This window comes from Loxodonta africana, chromosome 12 (genome assembly GCF_030014295.1).
Source record: "Loxodonta africana isolate mLoxAfr1 chromosome 12, mLoxAfr1.hap2, whole genome shotgun sequence".
NCBI classification, from domain to species: domain Eukaryota; kingdom Metazoa; phylum Chordata; class Mammalia; order Proboscidea; family Elephantidae; genus Loxodonta; species Loxodonta africana.
This window is the reverse complement of record NC_087353.1, coordinates 90,545,257-90,570,314: the sequence shown is the minus strand read 5'-3', so window position 1 is coordinate 90,570,314 and position 25,058 is coordinate 90,545,257. Positions and strand designations below refer to the sequence as shown.

Below are 25,058 nucleotides of genomic sequence, written 5' to 3'. Positions count from 1 at the left end.
CGTAGGTTTTAAACACCTTATATTTTCTTAAGCTTTGCAAATTTGTCCAACTAAGCCTTTTTCTGCTCCACACGTATTTTACTACTGTCAGTTATAATGCATCTTAGCAGATTCCGTTTCAGGTTGTACTGAAGTAGTGTCTTCTCAACTTCTTTGAAAATGTTTTTGCTTGTAGTTGTTCCATGCAGATTCCTCAAGGAAGCTACTTCTTTAGGCACTTCAAACCCGGCACTGATTCTTTAAATCAACAACTGAGCAGTATTGGTAACATCTGTAGACTCATCATGTGCCAAAGAAAACCACTGGAAATCATTCACCTTGTTTTTTTAATTGACTATTAATGTTGTTCCCTATGTCCTCAGCTCTTCAACTCTTCTCACCGTAACGTTAATGATCTTAAGTTTCTTTTCTCTGGACACATTTCTTCGCCACTGCAGTCAGGTGCGATATACTCAATTCACCATCGGTAAACAGCTTTCATTGCTTGACTAACAAATAAGCCACTCGGAAACTCATTTTGCTTGCAGCCTCATTTGCATTTTTTATTTTTGTGAAGAAATTCTGCTGTTATAAGATATTCTATTTTAAGTTTTCTGACCTTTGCCTTCCTGTAAATTGGCAATATCATGATAATTACTTAGGTTTGTAATGTCAGCATGTATTGTTTCTTTTAACACAGCCATAGTGTCATTTTATAATAGTCATAATGCTTGGCTGTCTGACTTCAGCCCCCACCAAATCAAACCCACTGCCATCAAGTCGATTCCGACTCATAGCGACTTAGTGACAAAATAATGCACACTCCACTGTACCTTAAAATGGGACATTTGTCGAGGGTGTATGGCCTGAAGAACTGGGAGGACCTCCCCAGAAGTGGGGGCTTTTCGGGGAACTATGCTCCTCCTCAGGTTATCCCCCCCTCACTTCTCCTCTCTTCTGCACCTATGACCAGACACAAGTCCCAGTAGACCCCAGAGGAAATGGTACAAAGAGGGGCCTGCGAAAAGATGCAGTGCATACCTAAAGGATATCGTGATTTTTGTCAATCTATATCAATGGAAATCTGGGGAACACGTATGGGAGGGAACTCTAGGGGTGTAGAGTGAGGGGAAAAATACAGTGTTGGCTTGGGTTTAATTTGGTGGTAAGTGTGCTGTAGCAGACTCAGGACTCAGCTTCTTAGCTCTGCTTGTTCGCTTGGTTGGCTGCCGACTAGACTCAGAAGCAGTCTGTGCTGAATAAACGTATATTTATACTGAGGAGTGTATCCAAAGGCTTAGGGAGATTGGAATGCTAGACTGGATTTGCCATGTAAGACCTGCTCACCCACCTCGAAATATGTCCCATAAGGGGTCCAGAGGATACCCCCTCACTAAGGCTGTCAGAGGCGCACCTCTAAGTCTCCTCTGTCGTGCCGTTCACTGAGGGCCAACATTAGGGTGGTGACTGCCGACACCACAGGGGAGCCCCGAACTCAATGGGTCTTTTGTAAACCTGGGTGTCCGGACCACCTAGTCAACAGGCTCTGTGTTACTTTAATAAAAACGTATTATATAAAAAAGAGCAGTGGGATGCAGACCCCAAATTCTCATAAGACCAGACTTAATGATCTGACTGAGACTAGAAGGACCCTGGTGGTCATGGCCCCCAGACCTTCTGTTGGCCCAGCTCTTCAGACATGGATTGGGCTGGACAATGGGTTGGAGAGGGATGCTGGTGAGGAGTGAGCTTCTTGGATCAGGTGGACACCTGAGACTATGTTGGCATCTCCTGCCTGGAGGGGAGATGAGAGGGTGGAGGGGGTTAGAAGCTGGTGATATGGACACGAAAAGAGGGAGTGGAGGGAGAGAGCAGGCTGTCTCATTAGGGGGAGAGTAATTGGGAGTGTATAGCAAGGTGTTTTTTTTCTTAGCAAGGTGTATATGGGTTTTTGTGAGAGAGACTGACTTGATTTGTAAACTTTCACTTAAAGCACAATAAAAATTATTTAAAAAAAAATCAAATGGCATATTGCATTGGGCAAATCTGCTGCAAAAGACCTCTTTAAAGAAGGACAACACTCAATACATGGAAGGTCAGCTCAATTGGACTGGACCAAAAGCAAAGAAGTTTCCGGGATAAAATGAATGCTTCAAAGGTCAGCGGAGCAAGGGCGGGGGTTTGGGAACCATGCTCTAAGGGGACTTCTAAGTCAATTGGCAAAATAATTCTGTTATGAAAACATTCTGCACCCCACTTTGAAAAGTGGCGTGTGGGGTCTTAAATGCTAACAAGCGGCCATCTAAGATGCATCAATTGGTCTCAACCCACCTGGAGCAAGGGAGAATGAAGAACGCCAAGGTCACACGACAACTAAGAGCTCAAGAGACAGAAAGGGCCGCATGAACCAGAGATCTACATCATCCTGAGACCAGAAGAACTAGCTGGTGCCCGGCCACAATCGATGACTGCCCTGACAGAGAGCACAACAGAGAACCCCTGAGGGAGCAGGAGATCAGTGGGATGCAGACCCCAAATTCTCATAAAAATACCATACTTAATGGTCTGACTGTGACTAGAGGAATCCCGGCGGGCATGGTCCCCAAACCTTCTGTTGGCACAGGACGGGAACCATTCCCAAGACAACTCATCAGACATGAAAGGGACTGGACGTTGGGTAGGAGAGAGATGCTGAAGAAGAGTGAGCTAATTATATCAGATGGACACTTGAGACTGTGTTGGCATCTCCTGTCTGGAGGGGGGATGGGAGGATAGAGAGAGTTGGAAGCTGGCAAAATTGTCACGAAAGGAGAGACTGGAAGGGCTGACTCATTAGGGGGAGAGCAAGTGGGATTAAGGAGTAAGATGTGTATAAACGTATATGTGACAGACTGACTTGATTTGTAAACGATCACTTGAAGCTCAATACAAGTTAATAATAAAAAAAAAAAAGACCCCTTTAAAATGTTAAAAAGCAAAGATGTCACCTTGAGGACTAAGGTGCGCCTGACCCAAGCTATGGTATTTTTAATTGCCTCATATGCATGTGAAAACTGGACAATGAATAAAGAAGATTGAAGAAGAATCAATGCCTTTTAATTTTGGTGTTGGAGAAAAATATTGACTATACCGTGGGCCGTCAGAAGAATGAACAAATCTCTCTTGGAAGAAGTACAGCCAGAATGCTCCCAAAAAGCGAGAATGGCGAGACTCTCTCACACATGTTATCAGGAGGGACCAGTCCCTGGAGAAGGACATCATGCTTGATAGAGTAGAGGGTCAGTAAAAGACAGGAAGACCCTCAATGAAATGGTTTGACACAGGGGCTGCAATAATGGGCTCAAACATAGCAATGACTGTGAGGATGGCGCAGGACCAGGCAGTGTTTTTTTATGTTGCATATGGGGTTGCTGTGAGTCAGAATTACTCAACAGCACTTATAACAACAACAACAATGGAAGAAATAGTTTAACGCATTTGAATAATATGGGTTTTCCTGCAAAATAGTGTCTGCTGCTCTTTGGCTGTTTGGAGTTGATAATGTAATGTTGCCTGGATTTGATTTTCTACCAATGTAAAGCTTCAAAAAAGCAACCTATGGGCATTTGAGGAGTGGAGGGGAAACAAGTCGAGTGTGCTTGTTACCTTGGGGAGGATAAAGATTTCCCATGTCAGACCCAGTTTGGGGACCTAAATCAGTACCAGTCAGGGCCAACCACACACATAATTTTGCCTCTCAGTTATTAGTCCAGGTCACTGACATTTTTCAGGTGCTCATAAAATTTTGATGATGACTGTTTTTTACAGTTCAGCATGCCATAGTGAGAAACTATGAGTTTTAGAGACAGAAAGACCTTGGTTTATTATTAGTGCTGGTAACATTTAGCACTCTCTCTCTCAGCCTCAGTTTCCTCATCTGTAAAATGGAAATATGTACCTTATGTTGAGGCAGAAGTCTGAGCTGGCTCCCATGATCCCTCATTCCTTGGTGTACTTGCCCTGTATACACCCCAAGGCTGACATGTTGCTGCTGGACTAAAGATGGACGGGAACACATTGCAAGGGATATGGGAAGCCTGTAACAGCTGAGAACAGCCCTTGGTTAACAGCCAGCAAGGAAATAGGGACCAGGATCCTACAATCATAAGGAACTGAATTCTTCCAACAACAAATAGCTAGAAGTGGATTTTCCTCCGCCAGATGAGGACTCACCTTGGCCAGCACCTTGATTGCAGCCATGTAATACCCTGAGCAGGGAGCCCAGCCACGCCATGCCCAGGCTTCTGACCTACAGAGCCATGAGCTAATAAAGAGGTGGTGTTTTAAGCCAAAAAAAAAAAAAAGTAACAATTCTTGAGTATTGCCCTTTTAAAAAAAAAAAATTATTTTTGACACCAAAGGGACAATAGTAACTCAAAAGCATAGATGAGGAAAGTTTAGAGGGCAATGAGTCTAAATTAATGAGGGTGAAACAGCTAGAGCAGCAATGATGAGAATGATGACAACGTGAAGAACGTAACCAATGTCACTGAACAACATGTGTAGAAATTGTTAAATGGGAGCATGTTTTGATGTGTGTATTTTCACCAAAAATAATAATAGAGAACGTGACATTCAAAGTCCACTTTTTTTTTTTCTTGTTTTGACATGATGGGTATGCTCTGATAATAAAAAACTAAATATATAAAACATAGCAGTAGGGTGGTATGCATCACACTTGAAACACTGCTGACCTATAGCTGCCTCACTGAGATTTGCTCCAAGCCTATGCCATGCCTAATAACATGTAGCCGAATCCTAATCTCTTCCCTCAATAAATTTGTAATACATTTTGGGCTTGGTGTGTGGGGTAGACAAGAACAGGTATATAAGTTAGTAATTTTAACACTAGTACATATGTCGTGTAACCTTACATCCTAGTTTGCTCAGATAGCCCATTTTATGCCTGTTGTCATGGTGTAATTATTAATGCTACCTCTTGCTCTCAAAAATGCCCTTAAGTTTTACTGTCTGCTTCCAGGATAATATGGAGTAGATACACTTCTCCCTATTTCTCCCATTAACTACAACTAAAAATTCTGAACATTATATATAAAACAAATGTAAGATTCTGAAAGGTGAAGAGAACAAGGTAGACTGGCTAGGGACCTCAGGATCTGAGCAAAAACATAGCAGTGAGTTCCCTGGGTTCTCTTTTTGCCTCATGTTCTGGACTGGGTGCTAGAAAAAAAGCAACCCAGAAGTACCAGTAGATGCAGACAAAAAAAATGCGCTCTAAAAAGCCTGCCCCTTTTAATCATAGGACTTGGAAAGGGGCAACCTAGCAATACAGAAAACTTTTAGACAATGACTGCCTTCTTCCAGCCAAACATCCTAGAAGAGCAGTGGCCAATGTGGTGATGTCAGAGAAAGTTGAGTGGGGATCCAGGACTTTCATTCCTGTGCAGTGGTGACAAGCCCCCCCCCACCACCTCACGGTATCTACTGGAGCCTGGACTTCTGCCTGGCAGTTAATGAGACACCCCCTCTGGGGTTTGTGTCAAAAGAGGCCTGGCAGAAGCTGGAACTTTTATCACCATGCAGCAGTAATAAGGCCCTCTCCACCCCAGTGTGGGAAGCAGTAATGGGGCAGCCTTTCCTCTCCCAGCAGGAGTGTGTCAGCAAAGTCCTAATGGGGAGTCCTGCCCAGCAATAACAAGGCACTCCCACACCAGGGTGTCAACAGAGGCCAAATACGGAACCCAGACTTTTACTTTCACTTGACTGCAGTGAGGTGGCGCCCTCTTTCCCTGCCAGCATGGTGGCAGAGGAAGCCTGCTAAAACAGAAGCGTTAAATAAGATCCAGAATCTCATAACATATAATGACCAAAATGCCCGGGATACAATAAAAAATTACTTTTCACACTAAAAACCAGGAAAACCTCAACTTGAATGAGAAAAGACAATCAAAAGTCGCCAACATTGAGTTAACACAAATGTTAGAATTATAGAAGATAAAAAGGCCTAAATGAGAATTTTTTTAAATAGTATTTTGTTATATTTATAGGTTCCCATTCTACCATTTCGATACACATTATTTAGTAACATTAATGACATTCTTTTTTTTTTTCCTATTATTGCACAGGGTTTATTTGTTTGTATTTACAAAAGTGGAATAACTGTAACAACACTAATCTACTATGGCTGACTTGGTCAAGGGTCCATTCATATTTATTGGGGTCTTGGTATCATTATTTTATTTTATTGCTGTTGAGAATATATATAGCAAAAAAATACACCAGTTCAACCGGTTCTACATGTACAGTTAGTGACATTCATTACATTCTTCCCTCGTGCAACCGTTCTCACCCTCCTTTTCTGAATTGCTCCTCCACCATTAACGTAAACTCACAGCCCCCTAAGGTTCCTATCTAATCTTTGGAGTTACTGTTGTCAGTTTGATCCCATATAAACCAAACAAAAAAAAACCCAAACTCGTTGCCGTCAAGTCAATTCCTACTCATAGTGATCCTAAAGGACAGAATAGAACTGCCCCGTAGTGTTTCCAAGGAGTACCTGGTGGATTTGAACTGCCAGCCTTTTGGTTAGCAGCCATAGCTCTAAACCACTACGTCACCAGAGTTTCCTGATAGATAGTTCTAAAAAGAATGTAATGCTTAAGGCAGACATTTTCTTTACTAGTTAAGCTAAACTATTATTGTTTGTTTTTAAGAAGATTTCAAGGGGTATTTTTGGTATAAGTTTTAAAGATTATCTTGGGACAGTAGTTTCAGGGGTTTATCCAGTCCCCATGGCTCCAGGAAGTCTAGAGTCCATGAGAATTTGAGATATGTTTTGTATTTTCCCCCTTTTGGCCAGGATTCATCTATAGAATCTATGATCAAAATGTTTAGTAATGATAGCCGGGCACCATCCAGTTCTTCTGGTCTCATGGCAAATGAGGCAGCATTGCCCCTGCATTTTCTTCTAAGAATTTTATGGTTTTAGTTTGCGTATTTAGATCCTTTATCTATTTTTAATTTGTTTTTGTGTATGGTGTGAGGCATGGATCCTGTTTCATTTTTCTACATGTGGAAATCCAGTTTTCCCAACACCATTTATTGAAGAGACTCTTCTTTTCCCATCGAGTGGATTTAGCACCCTCATCAAAAGTCAGTTGACCCTAAATACGTGGATTTATTTCTGAATTCTGTTCCATTGGCCTACGTGTCTTCTGTTATACCCATACCAGGCTGCTTGGATTAATGTAGCTTTATAATATGTTTTAAAATCAGGAAACGTGAGTCCTCCTATTTTGTTCTTCTCTTTAAGATTGTTTTAGCTATTCAGGGCCTTTTGCCCTTCCACATAAAGTTGAGGATTGGTTTTTCTATTTCTGTAAAGAAGACTATTGGAATTTTGATTGGGATTGTGTTGAATCTGTAGATCGCTTTGGGTAGTATTGACTGACATCTTAACAACATTAAGTCTTCCAGCCCAAGAACATGGAACATCTTTTCATTTATTTAAGTCATCTTTAATCTCTTTCAGCAGTGTTTTATAATTTTCATTGTATAAGTCCTTCACATCCCTGGTTAGGTTTATTCCTAGGTATTTTATTCTCTTAGATGCTATTGTGAATGGAATTGTTTCCCTGTTTGCCTGACAGATTTCTCATTGCTGGTGTATAAAAACCCAACAGATTTTTGTTTGTTGACCTTGTACCCTGCAACTTTGCTAAATCCTTTGATTACCTCTAGAAGTTTTCTTGTGGATTCTTTGGCATTTTCTGTATATAGGATCATATCATTTGCAAATGGAAATAATTTTACTTCTTTTCTAATCTGAATATCCTTTATTTGTTTTTTCTTGTCTTATTGATATGGCTAGGCCTTCTAATACAGTATTTAGTAAAAGTGGTGAGAGCGAGCACCCTTGTCTTGTTCTTGATCTCAAGAGGAAAGCTCTCAGTCTTTCTCTATGAAGCATAATGTTGGTTGTTGGCTTTTCATATATGCCCTAAATCCTAATGAGGAATTTACCTTCTATTCCAATGTTTTTTAGGGTTTTCATCAAGAAAATGTTAGATTTTATCAAATGCTTTTTCTGCATTCATAGAGATGATCATGTGATTCTTTTCCTTTGTTCTGTTGATGTGGTATATTACATTGGTTGATTTTCTAATGTTGAACCATCCCTGCTTTCCTGGAATAAATCCCACTTGATCATGATGTTTGCCTCTTATAATATGTTGTTGGATTCTGTTCGCTAGTATTTTGTTGAGGATTTTTGCAACTGTTTTCATAAGGATATTGGCCTGTAGTTTTCTTTTCTTGTGATGTCTTTGGTTTAGGTGTCAGGATTATGTTTGCTTCATATAATGGATTAGGGAGTAGTCTTCCCTTCTCTATCTTTTGAAAGAGTTTAAACAGTATTGGTGTCAGTTCTTCTCTAAATGTTTGATGGAATTCTTCAGTGAAGCCGTCTGGTCTAGGACTTTCTGTTTTGTTGGGAGGTTTTTGATGACTGATTTGACCTCTTCACTTCTTATGGCTCTGTTGAGACTTTCTGTTTCCTTTTGAGTCACCAAATGGCAATTTTAGAAGTAAAAAATACAATATCCAAAAAAAAGAAAACCTCAATGCAGAATGGAGAGGACATAGCAATGAATCAGTGAATTTGAAGATAGAACAATAGAAATTACCCAGTCTGAGCAACAGAGAGAAAAGAGACTGAAAAATATAAACAGAATCTCAGGGGCTTATGGGACTATAAGAAAAGAAAAAAAAGATCTAACATTTATGTCATCAGAGTCCCAAAAGGAGAAAAGACCTCAGTATTTGGGGGGAAAAAAAAATTTCTCAAATTTAGCAAAAGACATAAACCTACCGATTCACAAAGCTGAGCAAACCCCCAAAAGGATAAGCCCAATGAAATCCATACCAAAAATGCCCGGTTGGATACTCCACATTATGGATCCTCTGGCTGTGGAGTTGTACTCCTGGGCACTGCTTCTAGGAGACTGCCTTAGGGAGTACATCCCCTCCGCCCCCACCCAGCATCTCTTACCGTGGAGGCTGAGCTGTTAGGCAGGAGTAGGGTTTGTTTCCTTGAGGGTTTTTCCTTGTCTTGAAGCCTCCAAGTCTTGGCAGAGGTTTGTGAACCTGAGCAGACCCTGTTTCCACTGCAGCGGGACCGGGGCCGGGGTGGGGGGGGGGGGGAGGGGGTTGGGACAAAAAGCCAGGTTCTTGTTTTAGTTGCTGTGAATTGACAGTGACTGCCTGCCACTGGGTGATTTGCATACTGAAGGGGCTGGCTAAATTGCTTGCTTTCTCATTCTTTGCTTCCTTCCTTTCTCCCTTCCTTCCTGTGATGGCATGTCAGTGCTTGGGGTTGCTTCATCTTGTTTACTGACTGAAAGTTGTGTAGAGTAAATAAAAAAGGCAACTGCAAATAATTCCTGGAGAATGACCTTACGCTCCAGTGTTGCAAGCAGTCAGTGGAGAAAGGACCCTTCCGTTCTGGCCGCATCTCCCGTTTCAGAAGCTGGTTAAGTTCTTCGTGGCTCTGAGTGGCAGTGATTTGTCACCTCTGCTCTGCGGGTGTGCTGGGCTGCTTACTGACTCAGAAACCTCCCTAAGCCCCGCTACATCAGCGGGGACTGACCAGCTGTTGCAATTCAGGAAAAATAGTTGCCAAAATATACACACATAGTTTTTGCCCTGTTCTATATGTAGTGTGGAAACCCTGGTGGTGTAGTGGTTAAGTGCTAAGACTGCTAACCAAAAGGTCAGCAGTTCGAATCCACCAGGCGCTCCTTGAAAACCCTGTGGGGCAGTTCTGCTCCGTCCTGTAGGGTCACTATGAGTCAGAATTGACTCAACACCAATGGGTTTGGTTTGATATGTAGTATTTTGTAAAAATGAAAACTCTTATGTGGAGACTTGTAATAACAGGAAAAATCAGATCTCTATTTAGAGCAAGAAAGTGGGGTGGACGGACTTGGGGGTCTTTTGGCATACCTATTTTTCTGTACCTAATTTTATAGATGAAATCAGAGCCTACTGATGGTAAGAGTTTTGCCCAAGGTCCCAGCCAGCTGGTTGCAGGGCTGTGGCAAGAGCCTGCTCTAGTCAAGAAGTTACTGTTTTTGTATTTCCTTTTTTTTCCCCTGTTGCTGGTAAATGTTGCATTTGGCCCCTTGAACTCTGCATTATCAGATGTTCTTCCTCTCCACTGAAGGTGGGAAGAATAAATGACTCAGATTAAAGACCCTTCCAGGAACAGAAAGATTGCTCACGGCTCCCAAAGTGTCCTTGGAGCGCCTTGCAGGGTCCCCAGACACACTGACCTGTGGTCAACCTTGTCACCGCCTGAAATGGAGGAGAGGAGCTTCCAGCCATCAGGAAGGATGTCCACAATTTTTTTTTTTTTTTTTTTAAATCAAAGTGTTTCAAACAGCAGAGGAGAGTGATATTATATTGTGGGTCTTGGTTCCCATACCATGCTTGGGTGCCTCAGGGCACTGCAGCAAACTCATAGTCAAAGGCAGGGAAAGTTGAAAATCACAGTGTGTTGAACTCCATGTGAATTTCTAGCTTGAGGTGGCTCGCAGTTTCAACGCTGGGTCATGCTACATGCCTTTTGATGACTTTGTTTCTTTGCAAAGCTGGGCTTCCAGTGGACATTTCGGCCTAATGACTTCATAAATAAACTGTTAGGTATTTCTTTTGACCTAAGGATACCATAGACAATTAGTGAGATACCAAGGGCTCTGTGAACCAAGAAAGCTTGGGAACTTCTGTCCTAGAGGACTGCCAAATATACATATTATGAACACAAAATTTCTTCTGCATCTTCATGTCTTCTTTTATTGATCATGGAAATTTTACTTTCTCGGTATCATAATATATTTATTTCATTCACTCCATAAATAGTTATTGAGAGCTAGAGTAAGTGCCAAGCCAGGAAAGTATGATGCATAAAAGTGACAGTTGAGCTGAGGTCTGAAGAATGAGTAGGAAGTAACTAGCACGGGGCATTCCAGGCACATGTGAAGGCTCTGAGGCAGGAATATAGAGATGCAAACTGGGGGGTAGCTAAGGATGAGGCCGAAGACATGAGTGGGTATTTATGTTTGCTTCAGTGTGAGAATTATGACTTAAATGACTCAACAGCCTGTTCGTGGCTTCAGCCCTCAGGCACACTGCTGCATATCCTCACGTTAATGAGTTTAACAAGGTTGGCTTGCTTCTTGCCAGCCTGCCAGCCCTACCTTCCCCACCATGTGCCAGATACAGAGGTGGATGAGTGTGGTGAAATGAGTTCCTTTACGTGGCCCTTTGCCTTGGTTCTTTGGGAAAAAACAAGAGATTTTCCCCCTAAGCCCTGAGGAGTTACCTTGGCCCTAGTTATTTGAAGAAGCAACTTGGAACGGAGGGCCCCCAGGCTGTTTTCTACCACAGAGGGTTTGTTACTTTTGTCCAGGTTGGTTGACATGTCCTAGGTAAGCTGTAAACAACTTTTTGTCTGGCCCTGTGCTGCAGTCAGCCCTGTGCTTGGTCTCTTTTACGTACCTTGCAGGGATTGGTTGATTTACTATGCAAACTGAGTGACTTGCAGTCCACCAAGAGAATTGATCGGTTGTGGTTCTCCTGGGAGGTCCATGCCTTGAAATTGACAAGGAGTTAGCTCGTAGAAGCAGTTAACCCCATAGAGGTTTTTAGATGCAAGGAGAGAAGGAAGAAGTAGAGAGAAGAGGTGAGGAACTTCCTAAAAGAGTTGTAAAATGGGTCAAGGACTGTAACATTGAAGACAGCGAAAGGCCTGGAAGGGGCCCTGCATCAGAGCTGGTGGTGATGGCAGAAAGCCGCTGCTAGGAAAACAGCTAAGAGAGTTGAGCAAGCTCTTACACCGGCTGTGAGCGGAGCCACTTAGCTGTAGAGAGGCCTATACAGCCGAATGGGGGCATGCACAGTTGCGAGGGGCTCTGCACGGCTGAGAGGGGGTGTGCAGTATGCACAGAGAGAGGAGGTTAGCACGGCTGAGAGAAGGGCCTGCCAGCACAGTGGAGAGGAAGCCTGCATGGCCTAGAGGGGGCGTGCACGGCTGAGAGAAGGGCCTGCTTGCCTACATGGCTGAGAGAGCTGTCCTGCACTGAAGAAGGGAGGCGTGTGCTTTCCGTTTTGGGGGGAGCCTTCCAGACCTTGCCTACGGGCTTCCTGACCCTGATCCCGAGCTGCAGCCTGTTACTCCCGAGGGGACCCTGATTCAGAGTTACACTCTGTTAGTACCTTAATAGACCGCTTAGCTGTAAGGGCGGTTGGTGAGTCTGTGAGGCGCTGCAGTGAATTGCCAGACTCAAATGGCAAAGGGAAGAGTGCTGATGGGAGGGGGAGTGGCCAGCGTCGGAGGTGGATTGGCACAACAGCAGTTTGGAGAAATTGTAAATCTGGAATATAGTTGACCTCTCCTTCAGCTTTGCTGATTCATATTTATGAAATTATTCAATTAATCAGAGATTGTTCTTCCCCTCATGGAGCTCACAGCAGAGCACGGGAGAGAGACACTTGTACAACTAACTCTTCCTACTTAGATGGGTGGTGAACACGGCCCTGCCATGGGAAGCTGGGCCTCGAGGAGACCTGGGGTCCCTTTCTGGTTTTGCCAGTCATTAACTGTTACCTTGGGTGAGCTCTTTTTGCCCTTGGGGCCTTAGCTTTTCTATCTGTAGGTCCCAACTTAGATAAATTACCTCCAGGGTCCTTTCCACTGTACTTTTGCAATCCCTGTCTGTCAGAAATTGTTTTATGCTTCAGAGCCAAAGCTACTGGAACATTCTCAGTTCTACTGAGACCCCAGGTCTGATGGCCGGGCAGCGTCTAATGTGTTGGTAGGGGCCTGGGGCCTGAGCCCCAACCCTACTCTGCTGCAGGGGGTCAGTCATATTCCCATTGGGGAGCTTCTGCTAATTTCCTCAGTGTCGCCAGTTAGTTCCTCAGTGGTGTAAGAATTTGTGGTGTCCCGACTTTAAACTCAAGGTGACAGGCCTAAGGTGCTGAAAGAAGCAGTGAAGTCCAGGTATTGGAGACAGAGAGCAAGAACAAAGAAGTGTGCACATAAGCCATCCTCACAAACTGGGTGGTAAGGATGTATCTGTATTGTGCTTTTTAGATTATAAAACCATCTGTAATCTGTATGCCATGTATTGCCAACCCTGCTACTCTAGAATCAGAGAGTTTCTAGTCTTTTGTTCTTGTGTTCATTTATTCAACAGATTGATGTTAGGTGCTCATTATATGCAAGGCTACATTAGGGATACAGCTTTGAACAAAGTAAAGTCCCTGCCCTCTTGGGGCTGACCCTCTAGTCAGGAAGATAGCCAATGGGGAGGAAATGAATAATGGAATATCATATATAATATTATGAAAGGGGAAGGGGGAGACTGAAAGTGACCGGGTGTACTATTTTAGATGCAATGCTTAGGAAAAGTCTCTCTGAGGTGGTGACATTTGAGCAGAGACGTGAATGAAGTAAGGGAGCAGACCTCACAGGTAACTAGAGGAAGAGAGTTCCATTAGCACATGCAAAGGCCCTGAGGCAGGAGAGGACCAGGCAGGCTTGAGGAGTAGCAAGGAGACCCATGTGACTGGTGAGGTGTGAGAAAGGGAAGTGTAGTAAGAAGTGTGACTGGAGAAGTGTCCAGGGGCCAGATCATATAGGCCATGTAAGGACTTTAGTTTTTGTCCTAAGTATGATGTGAAGCCATTTAAGGGTTTTGATTAGGAGAGTAACAGTGATCAAGTTGAGGATCTCTGGCTCCTGTGTGGAGACTGGCCAGTTAGGAATCTATTATAGTGGTCTAGGTGGCTTGAATCAAAGGTTACTAGAGAGAATATGCATGTGTGTACGTAGATGTGACCATTTTTCTTGGCGTCCACCACACCATCACTTTAGAAATCATGGGCAGAGAATAAGCTTTCTTTTCTGAGTTATGCAGTCAACTTGCCTGTGTGTCAAGAAACAGTCATTTAGCTTTGTGGGTACTAGTTTCCCCTCCTGTGAAATAAGGGGCCTGGGCAGGGAGGAAGGGGTAGCAGGACAGGGAGCTGACATCTATTGCCTGCTTGTTCTCTGATGGACACCAGGCCGGAGGCGTTCCTTGTCAGCACGTTAGACAAGAACACCCAGCTGGTCCAGGCAGGCCCAGAGTGCCTGTCGTGTCATGATTCTGTGGGACAGGTCCTTCCAGAAGTCATCAAAGCAGGTCCTAAATGCCTCTCTGTCCATGGTTTCGTGTGAGCTTGACAGAGACTTAAGAGCTTGACAGACAAGTCTGATAGGGCTAGTCAGAAAGGCATGACCAATGCAGAATAAATGCTAAATGTGTTTATAAGCTAATACTTAAATATGAATAGCATTCTGTGTAGACACTGGAGTTAAATTTGCTTTTTAATGTTGGATATCAAGAAGAATAAACTGAGATTATCTTAGGATGTCACCCATTAGAACACGTCTAAGTAACAAGAAAGCAAGTCCCAGAACCAAACTTGAGGGCCTGTTCTGAGTGGCCCATTGCCAATAGGTTTCAGGAATGGTAGGATGATACCCAGAGCCCTCAGATGCTAGGGTGCTCTCTTTGGTCAGGGTCAGCCCAGCGGCTTCCTGAAAGCAGTGACAGCTAACAGAAGTCACATGAAGCAATTTAACATTGTGTAAGTTGCTGAGAAATGACTAAGGCATCCCTCACTGAGTGAGCCATGATTGTGGTAAAAGTGGCCCACTTGGTTGTAGCACTTATTGCAAAATGGGATGATTCAGATTCCGGAGCTGAGCCCAGCTGTGCTGGTAAGTGGTGGAAGGAAACTGCTAGGTTTCAGGTACTTTCACTCTGGCCTTTGTTCACTCATATCAGATCTACCTACCTGCCAGGTTTCAGTAGTGGAAGGATCAGTTGAACATCCTTCAGGGGAACTAGGTTGACATGTTGGAGATCCCCAAAACCATCCTCAAGTTCAGTGATTCACTAGAAGGACTCACAGAACTCAGAAAAGCTGTTATACTCACAGTTACGGTTTATTACAGTGAAAGGATACAGATTAAAACCAGCAAAGGATAATGGTGTGTAGGTGGAATCTGGGAGAAACTAGGCATGAGCTTCCATTTGTCCTCTCCCAGTAGAGGTGTAAACAGCGCTTAATTTTCCCAGCAATGATGAGTGACAACACATATGGAGTATTGCCAACCAGGGAAACTCACCCAAGCTTTGGTGTCCAGGGTTTTTACTGAGGGGTCAGTGACATGGCATGGAGCACCCATGTGACTGACCGTAGCTACTCAGTGTCCAGCCCCCAGAGGTCGAACTGGTGCAGTGAGGCCCAGGACCCCAGACAAACAAAAACAGGCATTTCACCGTAAATCACATTGTTAGCATAAATTACCTGGCATTACCCAAGATCTCAAGTATACAAAGGTACTCTTCAGGGTATTCCAGGGGCCAGTCCTGAAGACCTCTGGGATGTGCAGGGTTTAGGGCAACCCAGGCCTGTTGAGTTAACCTTTCACTGCACAGTTAGGGAAAGGGTTTGCTGCAAAGTAGCCCCCTCTCTCCTGTGGAACCAACCCTTCCGCCAGGTCTGTGTGGGGTTGGAGGATGTTTGATGGTGCCAGAAGTCTCAGGCTTCCATTTGCTCAGTTGCACTGGATCCATTCCTAGCTCCAGCCTTAGCCTGTATCCAAGGTATCCCCTGGGCTGGAGCTGACACCACCGGGATACCATTTGCTGTTTTAGCTCCCATCCAAGGCTGCCACTGACTCTTGGCTGGACCTCGCTGAACACTCCCACACCTCCTGCCCACAGAGCTTGGTCTATTTTCCGCAGCACTTGGGCAAGAGACCAGGCTGAAGCTTTCTGGTGGGTTCCCCAGCAGGCCTCACGGGCTGATGGGATGGACCCTACTCCTACCTAATGATGTTGTTTCTCTCTCCTGACAGTTTCACGATCAACATGGGGGACTCCAACGTAGATACCAGCGCTACTATGTCTGAGGCAGTGACTGAAGAAATGTCTCTTTTCAGCATGACGGACATGATTCTATTTTCACTGATTGTGGGTCTCCTAACTTACTGGTTCCTGTTTAGAAAGAAAAAAGATGAAATCCCTGCATTCACCAAAATCCAGCCAACGTAAGTTCAACTGCTCAGTAGCCCCTTTGTCACTCCTCTTTACCCATATTCTAGAGCACTTGTCACATCATTCCAAAGTAGCCTTCCTATACCTGGTTCTCAGAAAGGAGTGAGCTCGGTGAGAGAGCAGCAAGGTTCCTTGCAGCATTTTGGGTTGAGTCTTGGGTTTTACCTTATTGGTGGACTATGCTTCAAATCTACCTTAATAATCTCGTAGGTTTACACAACATTTTAGAATTTGCAAGATACTTTTCTGTTTTGTTATTTGATCTTCACAGCAACCATTGAAAGTAGAAGATACTGTTTTACAGATAAAGAACCCGAGGCTCAGAGGCGTTACCGGCGCTGGCCACGGTCATCAGCCAGGAAATGGACGAGCTAGATAGAGCTGGAGCCATTTTTATTTCATTTCTGAGCCCAGTGATCTTTCCATTTTGTGAACAAAGCAGATCATAGGTGCGCTTTTTGCATAGAATCACATAGTAAGACAGTTAAAGAAAAATACCAAGAATATAATAATACAGATGGTATGTAGATATGAAAAATTTATTGTGAAGGTGCGACAAAGTTTGGGAAGCATTGCCCTACACCACTGGCTCCCCAAGATTGAATTCCATAAGCTGCATGTGAAAATCATTCTCAAGACTTCAGACTTCTGCAACCAGAGTCATCTTCTTGCATTTACTATTGGCTGTGTTTTACCCCAATATCAGACTCCAGAAGCCTTAGTCAGGTGTGAGTGGGGATCTGCTAGGCCAGGTCCTGTGCTGAGAGCTCTGGGGTATAGCCCTGCTCTGGGGGGCTCCCTGGGCTTGGCAAGGGGCAGGTCTCGGGTGCAGAGCTTGGGTGCCCTGCTCATGCCAAGACTCCCCAGACCGGGCAGAGTGAAGCATTCAAATTGACATCAAGTCACTTTCATTCCCTAGTCTAATTTGGATAACAATTTTCTCTCCTAGAAAAATTAACATCCTTTAAATGAAAGCAGATATCCACAAAATAATCTTCTTTGCCATTGAAAGGGCACTAAGTTAAATTTTTTGTAAACCTGGGTTTGATCTTCTCTTCATCACCCATATAAGCAGCAGAATGTTAACTGAAGCCCTACTATTTCCTGGACTTTTTTCTCAGGTGTGTGGATACAACAGTGAATAAAATAGATGAAGTCCTTGTACTCCTCAGGCATGTACTGTCCGTCTGTCCCATTGCCGTCAAGTCTGTTCAGACTCAGAGCAACCATATAGGACAGAGTGCAACTGCCCCGTAGAGCTTCCAAGGAGTGCCTGGTGGATTTGAACTCCCGACCTTTTGGTTAGCAGCCATAGCACTTAACCACTGCGCCACCAGGGTTTCCAAAAACCACCACATTGCCATCGAGTCAATTGTGACTCATAGTGACCCTATGTTCTAGTGCTGTGCAAATCCTGGGCAAGACCTTTAACTTCACTCTCCCTCAGCTTCTTCATCCGCTAAATGGAAGTAAGAATTCCTATCTTACGGGGCTTTTGTGAGTATGAAGTGAAGTAATGTTTATGAAATCATCTAGTACAACTCATGGCCTGTAGTACCTGCTTAATGTCGGTATCAGAGTGTATTTTGTGCCAGGCACTGTGCTAGGCACTATAATAGATGGTGTTTACATTGGAGAAGCTGAAAATAGAGGGTGTTGAAAGGTAATTTTTAAAAATGGTTTATGAAATGCTTTAATACACATTATCTAATCAGGGCCCCTTTGCAATAGTGTTGTACACTAGGCAGGATGGGCAGTCTCATCTCTCTCATTACAGAGAGACTGTGCCATGTACCCGAAGTTGCCGGGCCAGGTCGGACCTCTAAGAAAGAAGGAATTCCTGCTGGTGGAGGGTATGGGGATGTTTCCTGTAGGATGTGGTGCTGAGCTTCCCTTACATACCGGGTCAGTGGAGAGTGATAGGGCTTAGTGTAGGGAATGTATATGGCCCAGGGCTACATCAGAAACTGAGGACCTACTCTGCTTTCTGATAGATTCTAGAATTGAGGTTTTAAGATCTTTTACAGCCTTAGTCACACACATGTGTATATGTATGTGTGTGCGCATGTGCTAATGAGCATGAAACCTTTGGGCATGGATTTTTTTTAAAAAAAACCAAACCGGTGGGGCCAACTATTGTCTGACCAGCAGGCACTTTGAACAGCAGAGAAGCACAGAAAGCCTGTCTGTGCTGTCTTATCCTTAGACTGGTAGGTACAGTGGACCCAAGAGGAGTTCCCGAGTGCAAAGTAGATTTGGCATTCAGAACCTCAGGAGCCAGGGTGCTCTCTTGGCTGCCAGTGACTGTGTGACTAATCAAGATGCCACCTGTGCAGCATCCTGGAGCACTTACCCTCTGACCCAGATCAGCATCAGTCGGGGAGAGCACTGGGACAGGTCTTGCCCTTGAGGGTGGGAGTGAGAGAGGGTTTAATACACCAATCAAAGTCAATTTTGCCTTCAACACTCTGTCCAGGCAGAACGGGAATGTTGACAAAAAAAGCAGATGAAACATGCACTGGGTCTCTCCCCAGCCTGTCTAGTAAAAAGGGGCGGGGCATGGGGGGTGATGTTCCAAATCCAGGTTAAAATAACATTTGGGAACCATCAGATTAGACAAAGATTTATGTACTTTGTGCCAGACCGTTGTGATAAATCAGTAAAATGGAACTCCTGCCTTCGTGTCTCGTGGGAAGGACAGCCAAGTGAATAGATTCATCCGGTGCCATGTTGGAATAGAAATGTGTGAACAGAGTCAGGGAAGCACAGGAGAAAGTGATGGATTCTGACTTGGGGTTGAGGAAGGCTTCAGGGAGGAGGTGACATTTGTGTTGAGCCTTGAAAGTTAAGTAGGATTTTGACAGGCTGAGATCGTGTATTTTAGGTGCAGAGGCGATAAAGACCTTGGGGTGTGTTGGGAGCTGCAGGGCTCAGTTTGGTAAGGTTGTAAAGGTATGTGTTTGGGATGGGGTGGAGGGTCGGAGATACGGAAAATGTGGATGGAACCTGATTGGAAGGGGCCCTGAATGCATCCTTAGGGGTGTGGATAGTGTTTTCTAGAGCAGTGATGTGATCAGACCCCAGTATTAAAATGGTGCCGTACAGACTCTGCAGGAGAAGGACTGCAGAGAAGTCACAGGTTGAGGGGCTGTTCTGGGAAACGGCCTAATGAGAGCTGATGAGGCCTAAGAAGAGGATACTGAGGGGGGAAGTGCAATGAAGGCACAATTGATGGGACCTGGAGGCCTGGCTGGGGGTGGAGAAGCAGGGTGGGACAGTTGCAGGGGCAGGTGTGGGAAGGAGAAGGATAGTCTGGGATGTGGAGTTTGTCGGTGTCTCTGAGGCATGTGGGAACAGTGAAGTCGGAATTTTTTTAAGGGTGAGCTGTAGTTAGTCTACTTAGTAGTCCTTCCTCTGGTCCTCAGGGAGGACTTGGAGAGATGAGAAGCAAGAGACTGGGAAGGGCTTAGCAGAGAACGTCATTTCCTGGAAGGTTGCATTTGTGTTCCTTTGTAAACTTTGTATTTAAGTATGTAACATATACACATAAAAGTACACAAAGCCTAGGTGCACAGCTTAATTATTTTTCACAAAATATACATATGCATATAACCAGCACCCAGGTCCAGAAATAGATCATTACGAGTACATCAGAAACCCCCTTCCATTGACACCACCCGCCTGAAGGTTAGCCACTCTCCTAATCTGATAACATAGATTAATCTGTTTTTTAACTTCATTACTTTTAACAAATGAAATAATAAAAAGTGTATTGTTTTGTATTTGGCTTCTTTCTCAATGAAGTTTATGAAATTTATCTGTATTGTCTGTAGTTGTAGGTCTTTCATTCTCATGCTTCAGTATTCCATTGTGTGAGTAAACCACAATTTGTTCATTTTAATGATGATGGACCTTTAGACTGTTTCCAGTCTGGGGCTATTACATATAGTGCTGCTGGGAACATCCTAGTATATATCGTTTGGTTCAGATACGGACATATGTCTGTTAGGTGTGTACTTTGAAGTGGGATTGGCAGTTAATACCCATCACTGATGCTGTCAAGTTGATTCCGACTCATAACAACCCTATAGGACAGAGTTGAATTGCCCCATAGGGTTTCCAAGGAGCAGCTGGTGGACTCAAATTGCCGACCTTTTGGATAGCAGCCAAGCTCTCAACCACTGCGTTACCAGGGCTCCAGTGGTTAATAAGGAAGGTTTGTAGTCAGCTTTATTAAGCACTACTCAACAGTTTTCCAAAGTGGTTGTACCAATCACAATCCCACCAGTAGTGCATGAGTTTCAGTTGCTTCACATCCGCAGGAACACCTATTGTGAACTTTTTATTTTGCCATTCCAATGGACATGTAGTGGTATCTTGTTTTAATTTGCATGTCTGTGATGACTGATGAAGTAGTACAGCTTTTCATCTGTTTATTGGCCGTTTAAATACCTAACTTTGTGAAAGTTCTTGTTCAAGTCTTTTGCCCATTTTTCTATTGGGTTATCTTTCTTCTTATTTGCCAGAATTCTTTATATTCTAGATACAAGTCTTTTGTCAGATAAATATATTGCAAATATCTTCTCCCCTCTGTAGCTTGCTTTTTTATTCTCTTCATGGTGTCTTTTGGTGATGAGAAGTTCTTGATTTAAATTAAGTCCAGTTTGTCAGCCTTTTCTCTATGGTTAATGCTTTTGTGACTGGTTTAAAAAAATACATTAATCTCAAGGTCATGAAGATGTTCTTTTGTGTTGTATTCTAAAAGTTTCATAGTTTTTTAACTTTCATACTTAAATCTACAGTTGTAAAAATAGCTTGGAGGCAGTGTCTGACCTCCTCTTACTTCACAAAGGGAAAGGAGAATCAAGAGCAACAGCCCAAGGCTGATTTCCATGAGGCAGAAGAAAGATATGCCTCCTCTCTCTGTCGACTTTACTAATTCTGACACCAAACCATCCCTCCCACTGCACTCTCTACTGGGTTCGATAATTCATTGCAATGGCCACACAGAACTCACAGACCATACTCACAATTACGGGGTTTATTAGGGAAGTAACAGTTACAGTTCAGGCTCAAGAACACTTAGAATACAGTTCTTCCATCAGGGTAGGCTCTCCCCAGCCGTGCTCGCAGGCACACCTCTCCCTGGCCCTCAGTCTCTGCCCAAAGGCACTCAGCTTTCTCTCTTCTTGGGCTGGGAAGCCCACCACCCTGGTCTCCTGCTGCTTGGCGGTGGTGGGCTCCTCTTCTCTGTTCTAGAATTGGCTCTCTGACCAATCCCCTTGGTAGGCCACAATTACCATATCACACAGTCACCTGGATGGGAGTTACAGGACCATGGCTAGAAAGGCCACACACAAAAGTAATTAATCCACTGTAGCAATCTACCTACCCTACTTCAGAGGATATGGCATATTGTGTGAAGTAGGGTTCAAGATTCATTTTTTTTTCTCGTGGCTATCCCTGTTGACCCAGCACCACTTATTGATAAAGGTCATTCTGTTCTCACTGCACTTCATTGTCGCTGTTGATATAAATTAGGTGACTAAATATGTACAGGCCTATTGATCTATTTTCCTTCCTTTTACCAATACCACACTATTTTCTATTTTTATAGTAGCTCTTGATATCTGGTAGTCTAAGTCCAGCTCTGTTCTTCTCTTTTAAGATTTCCTTATCTTTTTTTGGCTCTTGACATTTTCATATAAATTTTAGAATTAGCTTGTCAATACTCCTCCTGCCCCCCCCCCCAAATAAAACCCTACCAGGATTTTAGTTGGGATTGGATTGAATTTATAAATTAATTTGGAGAAAGTTGACATTTTTACAATGTACAGCTTTCCAGTCCACAAACATGGTTTTATCCCCCTGGGAGAGGTCTTTTGAACTCTTTTTAGTAGCAATTAAAGACTTGTTAGAGAGGAGCAGTTATAAGCAGCACAAGGTCTCATAATTTTAAAAAGTAAATAAATAAAATGCCTCTTTCCTGTCCACTCCCACTCATTCAGCCACATTCACTCAGCTTGTACCTCTGGACAGCTCCTCCCACAGCAGGGCAGCTCCTCATCTAAGAGAGCGCGAAGTCATGGTTCCCACGGGAGGCTGCAGCCCTGGGCTCCTCTGTGTCTCCACAGCACTTCGCTCACGTATGTAATACAGCACTCTGCATGTAGCACGCCTCTTGTTGAACTGGAATTTGTTTACCTTTCTGCCTCCCATGGTGCAGAAATGGCATCCCGTTCCTGTCAGAGTGAAGATACTCAGAATGGCTGTTGGATTAATAAATTAATAAGTGCTACTATTAGAGTTAGAAAACCAAAAGGGAAGGACACAGTTGGTGTTTCTTAAGCTGAAAGAACTGAAGAGAAAATTCAAGCCTTGAGTTGCGATATTGAAGGATTCCATGGGGAAAATATTAAATAATGCAGGAAGCATCAAAAGAAGATGGAAGGAATACACAGTCAGTGTACCAAAAAGCATTGGTTGACCTTCAGCCATTTCAGGAGGTAGCGTATGATCAAAAACAGATGGTACTGAAGAAAGAAGTCCAAAGTCCACTGAAGGCGTTGGCAAGAAACAAGCTCCAGGAATTGATGGAATACCAATTGAGATGTTTCAACAAATGGGCATAGCGCTAGAAGCGCTCACTCGTCTCTACCAAGAAATTTGGAAAACAGCTGCCTGGCCAACTGACTGGAAGAAATCCGTATTTGTGCCCATTCCAAAGAAAGGTGATCCAACAGGATGCGGAAATTATTGAACAGTATCGTTAAGATCACACACAAATAAAATTTTGCTGAAGATAATTCAAAAACGGTTGCAGCAGCTCATTGATAGGGAACTACCAGAAATTCAAGCCAGATTCAGAAGAGGCCGTGGAACCAGGAATATCATTGCTTATATGAGATGGATCCTGGCTGAAAGCAGAGAATACCAGAAAGAGGTTTACCTGTATTTTATTGACTATGCAAGAGCATTTGACTATGTGGATCATAACAAATCGTGGATACCATTATGAAGAATGGGGATTCCAGAGCACTTACTTGTGCGCGTGAGGAACCTGTACAGAGATCAAGAAGCAGTCATTCGGACAGAACAAGGGGATACTGTGTGGTTTAAAATAAGGAAAGGTATGTACCGGAGTTGTATCCTTTCACCATAATTAGTCTGTATGCTGAGCAAATAATCAGAGAAGCTGGACTGATGAAGAAGAACACGGCACCCGGACTGGAGGAAGATTCATTAACAACCCGCGATATACAAATGACACAACCTTGCTTGCTGAAAGTGAAGAGGACTTGAAGCACTTATTGATGAAGATCAAAGACTGCAGCCTTCAGTATGGATTACGGTCTTCACAGCTGGACCAGTAAACAACATCATGAACAACAAAGAAAAGATCGAAGTTGTCAAGGATTTCATTTTACTTGGATCCACAATCAAGGCGTATGAAAGCAGCAGTCAAGAAATCAGACGACACATTGCATCGCACAAAACTGGTACAAAAGACCTCTTTAAAGTGTTAAAAAGCAAAGATGTTACTTTGAGGACTATGGTGCACCTGACCCAAGTCATGGTATTTTCAGTTACCTCATATGCATGCGAAAGCTGGACAATGAATAGAAGACAAAAGAAGAATTGATGCCTTTGAATTATGTTGTTGGCAAAGAACATTGAATGGACTACCAGAAGAATGAACAAATCTGTCTTGGAAGACATACAGCCAGAGAGAGTGCTCTTTAGAAGCAAAGATGGCAAGACTTCATCTCACATACTTTGGACGTGTTTTCAGCAGGGACCAGTCCCCGGGGAAGGGGACAGCATGCTTGGTAAAGCAGAGGGTCAGCAAAAAAGATGAAGACCCTCAACCACGTGGATTGATACAGTGGCTGCAACAATGGCCTCAAGCATAACAACGATTATGAGGATGGTGCAGGAATAGGCAGTATTTCATTCTGTTGTACGTAGGGTCTCAGTGAGTTGGAACTGACTCACTAGCACATAACAACATTAGTAATAAATTGATAAATGCTAGATCTGTATGGGAAACCCTGGTGGCGTAGTGGTTAAGTGCTATGGCTGCTAACCAAAGGGTCGGCAGTTCGAATCCCCCAGGCGCTCCTTGGAAACTCTATGGGGCAGTTCTATTCTGTCCTATAGGGTCGCTCTGAGTCGGAATCTACTCGACGGCAGTGGGTTGGTAATGGGTAGATCTGTATGTATGACTGCCTCTAGGGAAAACCGTGGCCCACTGGCTATGCTTGGCTTACACAGGTTTTTATTTAAAAAAAAAAAAAAAAAAAATTTTTTTAATTAAAACATTGAAAGTCTGGCAATTTCATATACACAGATTTATAGCTTCTTTTAAAAAAAATGAGAGGATTTGGCCCACGTTTCTTAAGTGGCCTCTATTTAGGGGGCTCACTCTCAACATGAAAGCCAGGAGTCAAGGCTGCAGGTCATCATTAATGTCTATTTTTATCTCTGACTGCCAACAGATGGACAGTGAGCTATGGCTCTTGCCACATCCAATTCAAGGTCACTTCCTCTATAGAGAGGTCCTTGGCTCCACCAAACATGAAGATAGAAACACAAATGAATTTTACAAAGAGGAAAACACTTGAGAAGGCCTCTGTGGATATGGAGAGAGAACAGTGCCTAAAGCCCCCTACCACCCAGCCGCGAACATTGGCTCAGGATACTTATGCGCTCTGCAAGCACAGGACTGGGCTTTCTGCTGCCACCTGACTCCTGAGTGAAATGCCACCTGCCTCTTCTTCCTTCCCTGTTTCTTGTTTAGATTGGGATTGTTTTTGCCATTCTGGCCAGTGCCTGAAACGTCAAACATGGCCCATCTAGGAAAAGCAGTGCAGAGCTGAGCATTAGTCCCCCTCTTGACCTCGTTGG

The 25,058-nt window shown here is 43.7% G+C and overlaps 1 protein-coding gene across 13 annotated transcripts in view; it reads left to right on the top strand.

The window, feature by feature from the left end:
• LOC100658233 (NADPH--cytochrome P450 reductase) overlaps positions 1-25,058 on the top strand; it is a 90,365-nt gene that overhangs the window by 32,784 nt on the left and 32,523 nt on the right. For all 13 annotated transcript variants that reach the window (XM_010596241.3, XM_010596240.3, XM_003416597.4 and 10 more), the window contains one exon: positions 15,953-16,144. In XM_010596241.3, the coding sequence (XP_010594543.1) occupies positions 15,966-16,144 (179 nt within the window). In that variant the 5' untranslated portion in view covers positions 15,953-15,965. The remainder of the gene's footprint in view (positions 1-15,952; positions 16,145-25,058) is intronic.